The following is a 13,796-nucleotide window of genomic DNA, read 5'->3' on the forward strand; positions in this document are numbered from 1 at the left end:
TTTTTAACTGAGCTTTGTATCCATCGTGAGGCTTGAACTCACGACCCTGAGATCAAGCGTTGCATGCTTTACCAGTTGAGCTAGCCAGGCACCCCTACTACAGATTTAAAGAGCCCTGTTAATGTAGCCATTACAGACTTATTTGATCCTTTTGTCTTTAAGAAAAAAAAAAAAATCACATTTCCAAACAAATTGTGACTTTATCATGTAGGTGGTTAGAGAATCCTAAACCGCGGTACTTATTAACACAGGCCAAGTAGGAAAAGTAGGTCTGGTGCTCTGTTCTGGGTCTGAGGCTGGGTTGTGTGTTTGGGTAAAGAATGTTCTCTTTTCTGTGAATCTGTAATTAGAACATGCCACACAGCATGGTATTTAAAGCCCATCATCATTATCTCTTTTTAGGGTTGTTTCCCTACCTTATTTTTAAACTTAAATTTTTTTTTTTCAAAGTTCAAAAGAGAAAATCATTTTTAAAATCAGAAGGGAAACACAGCACTTTTTAAAAGTAGATTGAAATCTATGCTGGTGATTTTATCTTCTTTACCTTCAAGGAGGGATCAGCAAACATTGTGTGGAAAGGGCCAGGAGGTAAAAATTTCAGGCTGCTTCATGTTGCCATGGTGGTGAGAAAGAGCCAGATAAAATTCCTTGCCCAGGGAGGAGGTCAGCAGTTGGCTGGGATTTATGAGTATCTTCCAGGGTGAGGGGCTAATAATTAAGCACCGTGAGACAATGATACAATCTGCCACAGTCTCATCTTTGGATTAGTTTGGGCAAGTCTCCCGTGTGGTCTCTCAGCCCCTCGTTGACATTAGTGGAGAGCAGGGACTGGAATTCAACACAGATCTTCAGTTTCCGCTCGGCCCATACCCTGATTGTTTATGCGTGCGTGTGTCTGTGTATGTTTCTTGATCTCTCGTTGCCCAGTTATAGAGACATGATTGGGTTTTTCCCAACACAGAATGGTTAAGAATGTGTGTGTACAATCGAGAAGTATGTAGGTTTGGAAATCAACTTTTTTTTTTTAATGATTTGGAAGAGTTCCATTGTATGGATTTATTACATTTTATGTGTCTCTATACCATTAATGGTCATTTGAATAATTTTTAGTATTTTGCTGTTAATGGTGCAGCTCCAAATATTTGCAGGCAAGACTTTTTTTTTTTTTTTTAAAGATTTTATTTATTTATTAGAGAGAGACAACATGACGGGGGGGGGGGCGTGGCGGCCAAAGGGAGAAGCAGACTCCCCACTGAACAGGAAGTGATCCCAGGACCCTGAGATCATGACCTGAACCGAAGGCCGGTGCTTAACCAACTGAACCACCCAGCGCCCTCGCATGCAGGACTTCTTGAAACATTTCTTTTGCGGAGGTAGGATCTCTAAGAGTTGAATTGTGGGAACCCATGGTAAGATTGTGTTGAGCTGTTTAAGAAACTGCCAAACTGTGTTCTAAAGCGGGTGTACCATTTTACATCCTCACTAACACTTAGTACAGTCTGTATTTTTTTTATTATATCCAGGAAGTCATTTGTTGGTATGGAAAGTGGAACCCCTGTGAACCTCACTTTTAGAGATGGGGAGGCAAGTCATACTATCCCATCTTACAGGACTGCTCCAGATCAAAGGGGATGGGAGCTTTTGTGTGAGGGCTTTGTATCGTAAGACTGTTACTGGTGATTATGTGCAGGAAAGTTCTTAGCTGTTAAATTTCACACATATCCATCTCAGAGATTAGGATGAAAACTTGTCCAAGTTTTAATAACATGTGTATGTTATGATCAAACTTACAAAGACGTTTTTAAACTCAAGTTGTGAGCTTTCTCCATATGCTAGGTTGCCTGTATTGTGCGTTGAATTATCAGCCTTATTTAACAATGACAGAATATAATGTCTTGCATATGGTGGGCAAATTTTTCTTCCCCATGCAAACTTGGATGGTCTGGTAAATGTCTGCTTGTGACTTCATTTCCAAGGGCCTGTGGGTGGCCTCTTTTCTGGACCTGGGCATATGTGTTCTAACCGAATAGAATGGAGGTAGAACGTTTGGGGGCTCAGAAAACCCACCAAGAACAATCTACGTAAAAATATCCACTTCAGTTTTACTCTGTAGTTCTGATTTCATGAAAATTTCCTGTTTCAGCTTTTTTGAGGAACAAAGGGAGTGTTGGGTTTTTTAAAAGATTTTTATTTGAGAGAGAATGAGAGAGAGAGAACATGGGAGGGGAGAGGGTTAGGGGGAGAGGGTTAGAGGGAGAAGCAGACTCCCCGCCGAGCAGAGAGCCCAATATGGGGACTCCATCCCAGGACTCCAGGATCATGACCTGAGCCACCCAGGCACCCAAAGGGAGTGTTTCGAATGCATTTCCCTTCCTACCGGTGGAAGACGCGGCTGTAGGCCTGGTGGAGCTGGCCAACAGGCTTGAGATTTGCAGTCGGGCGGATTTCCTAGAACTCGCTTATCAGCAGCGGTTCACACCTATTGAAAAAGACCTTTGGACTGAGGAAGTTGAACCGTGTGTTTGATCGTGTCGGACTGGGTCAACAAAGGCTTCATGGTACCTTAGCAGAAGGTAGAAAACAGCACAACAGAACTCAAGGGAAAGAAACTGCATGCTGTGTAGATTCTGGAAGTCAGGAGGCTTATGTTAGTCCTCGTGACGATGTACATTAATTCATCAGCGTCTTGTAATAAAATATTTGATTCTTACTAAATAGATAATTTTAATAAATGGGAAACATGAAATTTTGATAAAAATAGTGCAGGTGATGGTCCTAGCAAACAAGGCTTTGGACTTAGGATTTGGAAGACAGGACCACGGTGAATGATTATTTCATGATTTTACCTGACGAGTAAAAGTTCTCACCTTCTAGATCTTTGAAAGTTTCCATTTGAGTGAGTGTGTGTGTGTGTGTGTGTGTGTGTGTGTGTGTGTGTAGGTATTTTTCAGAGCTTTAATATGTTGCAGTCTCTAATGTGTATATTAAAAAGAGGATAGAAATGGGGAACCTTGAGGGCTTCAGAGGGGAGGGGGTGGGGGAATGGGATAGACTGGTGATGGGTAGTAAGGAGGGCACGTATTGCCTGGTGAACTGGGTGTTATACGTAACTAATGAAGCATCGAGCTTTACATTGGAAACCAGGGATGTACTGTATGGTGACTAACATAATATAATAAAAAAACATTAAAAAAAAAAAGAAATGGGGAGCCTGGCTTGATCTCAGGGTTATCAGTTCAAGCCCCACATTGGGTGTAGAGATCACTTAAATAAATAAAAATAGTTCAGGCACTTGGAAGGCTTTTTCTAGATCATTACAGATGATGTAGTTTTGGTGTGGAGTGATATGTGAGAGAACAGTCCTAGAGGATGGCAGAAGTAAATGTTCTTTTTGGAAGCAGCTGTTTGCTAATAAATCAGGACTGACAGGCAGCTGGAAGTGGAATTCTTGGTGTTACCTGTGTCTCAGCCTGAACTCCCCATCGGAGGCACGGGACTGACTCCAGAGGGGGCCTCACCCCTCTTGATGTTCAGTGTGTTCTTTAAATAAGGCAGGCTTCTGGATTTATAGAGAAATACTTCCTGTTCATTTTTGATGCTGCATATGATTGTGGAGGATTTCAACCCCTCTTTGGAGGGAAGGTTGAAGTACGGAGTTAATACCTTAAAACCTGCATAATAAGGAGAAAGGGAATGCCCATGGGGAGGGCTTCTGTAGGGTTATAACAGGCCATGCTGGGAGAGCCAGTCACAGGGAACAGGAGAGCTGGCCCCGAACACTTTGACCAGACTCAGTGTTGACTTGGGAGCCCGACTAAGGGTGGTGACAGCAAAAGTTCTAGTTCCTGGCTGGTGTAAACAAGGTCATCATTGGCAAAAAAGGAGTAATTTTTAAGTCAGATTTTGTTTTAAAGATTTTTTTTTTTTTAATAATTTTTAAGTAATCTCTACACCCAACGTGGGACTCGAACTTACAACGCCGACATCAAGGGCTGCCTGCTCTGCTGACTGAGCCAGCCAGGGGCCCCAAGTCAGATTTTTGTATCTTCTTAAATTTTCCCTCCTGGCAGAGTAAGAGGACAGATGGTTATGTATGTGATAACTGGCCACTTGAAATGACCTGTTGTGTTATATTCTAATTGTTCATTGATTCATTCATTTATGAATTACTTCAAGGAGACAAATAGTATGATATGTAGACCGAGCGTGGAGTCAGAGGGATGTGAGACATGGCTCCGTCGCCAGCTGTGTGATGGCAAGCAAGGACTTGGGCTCCGAGCTTCAGTTTCCTCCTGGAGGCGAGATTCCTATCTTATGAGGGTTAGTATTAAATCCAGTGTCCTCGAGTCTCTTAGCACATGACCATGACACATCATGGGCACTCCATTACTGGAAGTTAGCTACTATTTTTGCTATTGATAAACACAATTTAAAGTAGCATAAAGTGGGGGTGCCCACGTGTGTCAGTCAGTTAAGCATCCGACTCTTGATTTCGGCTCAGGTCATGATCTCAGGGTTGTGAGATTGAGTCCCGCATTGGGCTACACAGTGGGCACGGAGCCTGCTTAAGATTCTCTCTCTCCCTCTTCCCCTCCCCCTGCCAATGCTCTCTCTCAAAAAAATAAAATAAAATCCTGTACAAAAAAAAACCCCCAAAAAACCCCAAAACCATAAAGTGATGAGTTTACTTCTTTATCCCCTGCCAACTCTGTGTTGAGAGACTAGTAGTCGCCCCTTAAACGGCAGGTTGAATATACTATAATCAATATATTTTAAATATTTCACTGAACATTTGAAATCAACACAAATTAGGCCAAAAAAAGGAGGTTGAAAGTTCTAGAAAAAGTTCTTTGTAAGTGCCACTTCAAGTGATAACTTAGGTATCGTATTTCCACATGAACACACGGCATCGTAAGGATGTGCTTGTTAAGAGTGTCATTTTTGTTGGGATTGATGAAATTGAGCAAAGTAGAAATAACTTGATGAGAAATTAAAGCTCAGTGTTACATTCCATCACGCGGGCATACATCACACAGATAATTCTTTATAATTTGACCAGTGAACACCCAGTGATTTCTTCAAACTTTTATCACTTGTTCTTGGAAACAAGTGGTTTTCATGTTGTGAAATTAAAGGAAGAGGAAGTTCATCGTTGGAAAGGTAAATAGTATGCTTGTTTCATTTGTCCAGTGGGGACATAAAAAATGGCAATAAAATGAACGCCAAAAAATAGGCCCCAGGTGAAAACAATAGGATCTGGACATTTCTGTGTCGGGCTACAGACCACTGGCGTGTGTTGGGTAGTTTGGCGGAATCCTAGCAAACTTCACACCGGTGTGTTGGGTTCTGATCTTTTCTAAAACTTCCATCCTTCTCTTTGGGAGTTGATTTGACACATGGATTTGGAAGTCAGACTGTTCGAATGCCATTCAGGCGGGCATGCGCGTGGGGCTTGGAGCTGGGAAGAGGGGCGCCAGCAGATCCCAATGAGTTTTCAACGCAGAGTGGAGCAATGTAGGGACCTGGTTAAACTTGTTTCTGGAACCCAACTGCCTGGGGTCAAGTTCTGTCTGTCTCGTGGTGCTGGGTGAGTTACTCTGTCTCTAGGCCTTCAGGTCTCCCTCTGTAAAGCCGGTAATAACAGTGCCTGTCTCAAGGGCCTTTGTGAGTGAAACGAGGTCATCTGCGTAAAGCACTTGCATGTCAGCAACACAGGGCCTGGTATTTCCTCACCCCCTTTTCCGTGTTCTCTGGTGGGACACACTCAGTCACGCTTCTCTCTAGTGAAGGCTGTGCCTGACGCTTTCTGAAGAGTCATTCTTGTCTGAGAAAAACATTTGGTTTTTAAAAAGTTGTTTTTTTTTCTTACAGGAATGTAATAGTCAGTGATTTTTGAGAGTGGTGATTTGCTACGAGACGCAACCCAAACTCCTAGTTAAACCCTCTTTGTTTTGTTTACAGGGGACACGGGTCTGGCTGAGAGAAAATGGCCAGCATTTTCCAAGTACTGTCAATTCCTGTGCAGAGGGCGTCGTGGTCTTCCGGACAGACTATGGTCAGGTGAGCGCACGTCTGCAGCTTCCCAACACCCATGTTCTGCTTCCAGAGGTTGTCCTGCAGGAGCGCATGGGTGCCCGCTCCCCCCCAGTACCCTAAATGTGTTTTCTAAGTGAGGAAAACCAAATCCAGAAAAGAATGTAGAACGTACACCTCAAGTGTGTGAGAGATGCAATAAAATTCTCCAAATGGAACGTACGAAGTGTTCCAACCGGGACGGGACAGAAGAACGCTGCACTTGGCTGGTTCCTGGGAATCTCGTCAAAGAAACAGACGTATAGGGTGCAAGCAATTCGAGGAAAACCTTCAGAATTACTGATATTTGCATATTGGCTTTCTTACGACTTTCCCTTAAAATTCTTGCATTTCCTAGAGTGTTGGAAATCCGGGTCTGCCGGTGGGAATGTGGGCGGTGGCGTTCCCGTAAGAACAGTGTGGTCTACCCCGCCTCACCTGAGCTTCCCTGTCCGCCTTGTTCATCACATGAGGAGGTTCCCTCAGGAGGGGGCGTCCGTCACTGCTTCCGGTCCCCTGTTCATGAGTGTAACCTACAAGCTGTATCAGTGAAAAACAGGTGAATCCAGAAACTAGCTCACTGGTTATTTATCTTTGCGCGATTGTAAAAGAGGACTGGTGTCTCCATTTATTAAGGAAACTAATCTTAGTGTTACGAATGGATCCCTTTTTCAGAGGCATATAGCAAAATTTAAGACTTGAAGAGAGAAGGATGTCCTTCGCCAGTATTTAAAACTCACGGTTTCTGAATCTGGTTTGCAAGTTTTGCTGAGAACAAAACCGTCCGGGTCAGTGTCCAGTAGTTTAAGGCAGATGGGCTAGTGGTTATCAAAACCTCTTAGCAGGGAGAGTCCCCTTGGTGGTACCTGTCTCGTTTCGTGGCTTAATAAACAGTGATGTTGCCGGGCTGTCTTGCAATTCCTCGGTTTGTCCCCTGAGGGTCTGGAGTAGTTGATCAGCATTTGTCTGGGGGGTTTGGTTGACGGAGGTTGCGGGGGTGGGGGGCACCTAGATCACGAGTCCGATGGTCATTGCCGGCGTGGATGCTGGCGCTACTGCCCAGCCTGGTTTCCTCCTCATCAGATTCTTGGGCTGTGCGGTATGGTGTGCAAACTGAGGACAGGCTAAGTGACTTTTGTCAGGCTCAAGCGTGTACGTTCCCGTGCAGGTTTGTCAGCATTTTTGTTGTCTTTATCCTGCCCGTCCTCCCTTCCCACTTGACCCAGATGAGAATTCATGTCCTTTTAGGCTCTGTACATACTTTTCACGATGATGTCAGAAAAGGAAAACCATATTTAAACAGTGTATCTGACTCGATGTAACTCTATTCCTGAAAGTGTTGTAAAATAGATCGGGGGCGGAATTTTCTTTTTTTAATTGACTTGTGTTTTAATTCCAAAGATAATTCTTTTTTCTTTTTAACTTCCCCCTCTTTTAAAAAAATTGTGGTAAAAAACACATAACGTTAAACGTAACCATTTTTAAGTATATACGTAAGTAGCGTTAAGTATCTTCATATTGTTGTGCAAGAGAGCTCTAGAACTTTTTCATCTCACAATACTGAGACTCCGTGGCCACCAACCGATTCCCTATCTCTCCTCTCCCAGTTCTTGGTAACCACCTTCTACCCTCTGTCTGTGATTTTGATTACCTTAGATACTTGGTGTGAGAGGAGAAATCACGCATACACAGTATTTGTCTTTTCTGTGTGTGTGTGTGTGTGTGTGTGTGTGTGTGTGTGTGTTTGGGTTATTTCACTTCACGTGGTGTCCCTTGAGGTTCTAAGATGCTTTCTATTCCCATCTAACCACACTGTGCTCAGGAGAGGCTAACACGGCAACTCCAGCCCTCTAGTGCTGCTGTTGATGACACAAGGTCTTCACTCTGGGCCACGTGAAGCCATTTTCAGTGCCAGCTAATGAAGAGCTCAGTGAGCGGTGGTGGCATGGGGTGGTCAGGCCAGTACTTGTGTTCACTGCTGACAGTATTAAGGGACTGTGGGCTTTGAAACAACTAAACCAGAATAACATGCACTTAAACGTGAAAGCAACTCTCAACTTTGATTTCTTGTCTTCTGTTGGTCATCAAATACTTGGTCTTATGTTGTCCTCTCTGTCATTCCCAAGTATAGTTAGCTTGGGGATGTGTGTAGGAATTACAGGGTTTAAGCAAGAAGAGTGAGACAAGATGGGAAGAACTGGATTCAGACTTGGATCAAGAACGGACCATGGCCAGGGGACTCCAGTGTCTTTCCTTCCTGACCTTCCTCTCCTCACATCACAAGTTCACTGTGGAACCTGCAGGTGTATTCACCAAGGATTAGGAGAAGTTCATGAACAGGTTCTGGTCCCCAGGACAGGAACGGCAACTCTAACTGGGCAGGGACAGATTCTTGAAGGAATCAGGGTCAAAGATACAGAACACAGCCTTATCCTCGTCAAGCCTGTCTATGGTAACTTTTCAAGGTATTGGCTGCTTTAAATTCAGTTTATTAACGGGTGTGAAGAAATCAGAGGTAGGGGCAGGGGGAGGGAGAATGAAGAGTTATTGTTTAATGGGTACAGAGTTTCAGTTCTGGAACATTTCTGAAAGTGGACGGTGGTGATGGTAGTAGGACAACGTCCATGTTCTTTAATGCCACTGAATTGAACACTTAAATGGTTGAGGTGGTACATTTTTTGTTCTTTTGTACATTTTACCACAATAAAAAAAAAAAACACCATGTTTGAGGTCAAATGATAACTGAGAAAAGCTGTCCATTTTTCTGCATTTTTAAAAACAATTCCAGTGACATTTTTGTTGGGAAAATGTGACCTCTTGGAGGAACAAAACTATTATGAAACTATTAGTCTGCCCTGGTTTGAGAGCTGTGCGTCTCTAACATTATGTGAATCACCTGGGGGTCTTGTTCAGGTGCAGATTCTGATTGGCAGGTCTGGGCTGGGGCCTGAGAGTCTGCATTTCTCATAAGCTCCCGGTGATGTTGGTGTTGCTGGCTCATGAATCACATTTGAGCAGCAAGGGAGTAGCGGGCATCCTGAGAACCGCCTTGGCATCGTGGGTGCCTACAGTGCGAGCTGGAAAACTCTCAGACCCTCTCTGTACCACCGGTCCCAGGGTCGTAGAGGGAGCAGAGAGAAAAGGAGGAGACCTTTATTAGGTGAAGCTGGAACACTTTTCTTTGGCCTTCCAAAGCTCTTCCGTTCTCCTCGCTCTGTGCCCTTCCTTCCTACAACCATTTCACCTTGAGCGTGGCCGGGGGTGGTGCTGACGGCCGCAAAATGATTCTCAAGTGGATCAGAAAACCATTTTGAAGTCCTGTGTAGTGTCAGAAGCCACGCAGAGCCAAGTGTCTCTAAAATCCTAAAGTGGGACCTCGGGGACTCTGTGTAGGTAGGAGATAATAGTGTGTTTTTTTGTAAGAGCACCGAAGGGCAGGTTCTCTGATTTCATTCAGTCTCTGAGACTCTTGCACAAGCACTGAGCTGTTTTTGGTTTTTGTTTTTTTGGCCAGGGAGACAGTTTCACTGTGAACTTAAAATTCCATTCCACACTCAAAGTTAAACTACTGTACGTTGGCCCAGGGAATAGAGAGGACCAAAATGTTCCCATTTGATTTATAACTCATGCTCTACTCGCTGTGAAGTATTTGCAGATGGAAAAAGAAATGTGCAAGAGACACGCTAGCACACTTTGCTGAAAACTATGCATAGTTGGGGCCTGTGCAGGACAGCGCCTGGGCCGGTCAGCGCTTGCCCTGAAAGTTCGTTCTAGGCGGACGCTGTCTTATCGCGCTTTGCTTTTCGGAGCTTTGCAGATACTGCCTTTGCTTGTTTGTTGTTTGCTTTTTTACAGATTGAAGGTTTGTGACAGTCCTACTTGAGCAAGACTGTTGACGACATTTTTTCCAGCCTTTGCTCACTTTATGTCTCTGTGTCACATTTTGGTAATTGTTGCAATATTTTAAACTTTTTCATTATTGTATTTGTTATGGTGAGCTGCGATCAGCAATTATGATTCATTGAAAGCTCAGATGATGGCTAGCATTCTTTTTTAAAGATTTTATTTATTCGAAACAGAGCACGAGCAGGGTGAGAGGCAGAGGGAGAGGGAGAAGCAGACTTCCCGCTGAGCCAGGAGCCTGACATGGGGCTCAATCCTAGGACCCAGAGATCATGACCTGAGCCGAAGGCAGATGCTTACCCATCTGAGCCACCCATGGCTGCCCCGATGGCGAGCATTTTTTTTTTTTTAGCAACAAAGTGTTTTTTAATTAAGGTATGTCCATTGTTTTTTAGGTATTATTGTACACTTAGTAGATGACAGAATAGTGTAAACCTAACTTCCGTATGCCCTGGGAAACTAAAAAATCCGTTCGAATCGCTTTATTGTGAGGGTCTGGAACCGAACCTGCGATTTTTCTGAGGTACGCCTGTCCGTGTCGTCTTGGACGTTAAGCTGCAGACAGAGTTTTAGAAGAGCACGGTGGCGGGGTGCCTGGGTGGCTTAATGGTTAAGCGTCTGCCTTCAGCTCGGGTCATGATACTGGGATCGAGCCCCATGTTGGGCTTCCTGCTCAGCTGGGAGCCTGCTTCTCCCCCTGCTTGTTCTCTCTCTCTCTCTCTGTGTCAAATAAATAAAATATTTAAAAAGAAGAAGAAGAAGAAGAGCACCGTGGCTTTGCAGGGTGTGGGTGTGGCTAGAAGATCAACTCTTGCAGAAGTGTAAGATGGAAGACAGCCTTGAACACTGGTCATTTCTGGGACACTCACGAGGTGCACGGGCCATCACGATAGCACCCTTTAGGAACATTGTAAATTGAGTCATAAGTTCTAAATTAGATTTTTCACTTTGAGAGTGAGCTATTCTCTTTTCTGAGAAGAGCCTAATTTGATTGCTGTGAAACAGCTCACAGTGATATCAATTTACCTAATTGTGTTTTAAGGGGTAGTTATTCAACTTACCCCAGTAAATTTAATCAAGGCAATTACTCTAGGCAGTGATTCTGTGGGGTTTTTTGTTTGCATTGTCTCTCTATGGGGTCTTCAGAAATATTTTGCTGGCTGGGGATTTAATCACCCAAGTCTACAAGTAAATGCCCTCCTCCTCACCCTCCTCTTTTTATTGGCTTGCAACGAGTATGATGAGATTTGGGTTTAAAAGTTATTGTTCTCATTTGATTAATTCACGAAAAGGCCATTAGATTGCCTGATACTCTGAAGTCCTCCCCACCCTGTGGGAAAGTCAGACTTCCTCCAGCCAGGCAGGAGACACACCACTAGTTCCTGACAATCACACCCCCCATTTACAGCCGTCCCTCACCTTTTTGGCTTGACCTTCTTGTGTGGACTTGATGGAATTAATAGTGTGGGCCCAATTCGGGGAAACTTGATAACGGATTAGTAGGGATTTTTTTCTTGTTGCATTTCTTGGTCATTTTCTCACACTCTGTCCTGCCCAGCTGTTTTTCTTTGCTGTTTTCCCTTCACTTTGCCCCCACAGGTGCCTTTTTGTGTCCCTTGCAGGGAGCGTGTAACATGCGACGTTCAACGGACCATGTGCATCCCCTCCTGGGCCCCGGGGCAATCTCCCCCAAAGCTGCCGAGAGCTGGAGAAGGGGCAGTGGGGCAGCCCAGCCCGTCTCCTGCTTCACAGCTCCACACAGCACCCTGGCCCCACACCCTCTCTGGACGTAGACAGCTAGAACTCTGTGACCGCACTTCCAGTGGCAACAGATTGGATCTGTTCATGGGAAGGGGTGGATCCGAGATATTTTAACTGAATTAAAAATCTCATCCGAAAGGAAGCTGACAGCCCAGCTGGCCCCCAAGAGCTCGGGAATGCCCTGGCTTTCAGCATTCCACGCTTCGCACGCAAAGCCAGCTGTGGGCCAAGGCAGCTGCCTTTGGAGAGAGGTCTCACCGCCAGCCTCCTCTGTGTGCTCGGCGGTTAGTGTGGCCCCCTGGGGGGGGCGGGTTGGCCCAGGGCCCTCTGGGGCTACTCACATGAGTGCTAGGGGAGGGGAGAGACCAGCAGGGAGACACTTATATTTAGGAAGATGGGGACAGCATTCATGATGCAGAGGTGGTGTCCCTAGGGTGCGTTGTGAGTCTCGGCCAAGCTGTGGACAGATGCTTTCTAGACAGCTGGCCTGGACATAATTCCGATTCCGATTCTATGTTGTTTAAAGTGTATTCTGTCACCTTCTCAATTTAAAAAAAATTTTTTTGTGAAGATTAACGTTCTCGTTAATGCACCTATTTTGGGGAAATCTCACTCATTTTATTTTCAAAAGGGAGGAAACATGGATTACTTATATTTTTGCCCCTTGTAGCCTTGCAAAACTCAAGTGTCCCCTGTATCGCAATGGCTGCTTCCAACCAAATTAGCCTATAGGTCCGGTTGAACCATACGAACTCGCTATCTCCATAGGCCGAGAGGGTTGCCTATTGGCAGCTCCAACTGGTTCGGCCCAAGAGCGTGTTCATGACCCTCTATTTTAACTTTGTGTCTTAGCTAATTGATGTTTATGACTTCAAGATGGAATAAAAGATCGAGTTTTCCAGGAGGCTGACAGTACAATGTAACAAAACGGAGTGTTTTTGCAGTCCAGCCGAGATGTACAACAGGTCCCTAAAGCAATATACAGCCCTGGCTTTTGGAGTCCCACCGCCGTCCTTATCCGTTTCACTTCTGTGTGTCAACAGTTGTGACGTTTGTATTCCTTTTGGGGTTTCCATTTTCTCCAGGTGTCTAAATGATTTGCTATGATGGGTCTCTGCTGCGAATATCCAAATTTGAGTCAAAAGAAAAAATGGATATACATTTTTTTTTCTTTTTTGAATTGGAGTTTGGGTTTTCCTCTATTGTCAGGTGTGTGTGTGTGTGTGTGTGTGTGTGTGTTTATTGTGGTAAATATACATAACATAAAATTGACCATTTTAACTATTTTTAAGTGTATAATTTAGTGGCATTAATTACATTAGCTGTGTGTGAAAGCATCACCACTGTTTCTAAAACTTTTTCATCACCCAAAAACAAACTCCATACCCATTAAACACTAACTCCCTGTGTAATTTATTTTTACTTTATTTCTTTAAAAGATTTTTATTTATTTGACGGGGGGAGAGAGTGCGTGCGCGCGCGCACGTGCAAGTGCACAACAAGGGATAGTGGCAGGCAGGGGGAGAAGCAGGGAGCCCGATGCGAGACTCGATCCCAGGACTCTGGGATCACGACCTGAGCTGAAGGCAGACACTTAACAGACTGAATCACCCAGGCACAATTTCTTTTTAAACTGCTCTCTCCTTGTGCTGCTTTTAGAAATAAGAGCACAGTAGAAATTCTGGTTTGTGTAGCCTTTCTTAAGGAACAGATGATGTCAAGAAAGAATTGCTGTCGACCTCGCGTCCAGGTTCCTAGGAGGGAGAATCTGACGCTGACCACTCCTGGTCAGTGACATGCCCGTGAGGGTGGATGGTGCCACCCCATCCTTTCCCTTCTCAAAGGGGGGGTGTCTGCAAAGCTGTCTAAAAGTAAGGGGAAAGAAGGGTACGCTGGTGACAAGTGACCGATAATTGTGAAAAATCAGCTGTGTTGGCTTCTTTTGTTGAAACGTCAGTACGGGCCCATCTGTTATTCTTGGAAGTCACTTAATCAAAACAGTGCAGCTGTGTTAAAAAGACAGCATTGAGCTGGGAAACTCTTAGGTTCTTTGTGCTTTT

General features: G+C 44.5%; 1 protein-coding gene across 1 annotated transcript in view; it reads left to right on the forward strand.

Moving 5' to 3' along the window:
• The window catches only part of MYO10 (myosin X), a 206,438-nt gene that overhangs the window by 37,290 nt on the left and 155,352 nt on the right, over positions 1-13,796 (forward strand). The window contains exon 2 of the mRNA XM_040630534.1: positions 5,962-6,060. Within this exon, the coding sequence (XP_040486468.1) occupies positions 5,962-6,060 (99 nt within the window). The remainder of the gene's footprint in view (positions 1-5,961; positions 6,061-13,796) is intronic.

Source organism: Ursus maritimus, unplaced genomic scaffold, assembly GCF_017311325.1.
Source record: "Ursus maritimus isolate PB19 unplaced genomic scaffold, ASM1731132v1 scaffold_15, whole genome shotgun sequence".
Classification (NCBI taxonomy): Eukaryota; Metazoa; Chordata; class Mammalia; order Carnivora; family Ursidae; genus Ursus; species Ursus maritimus.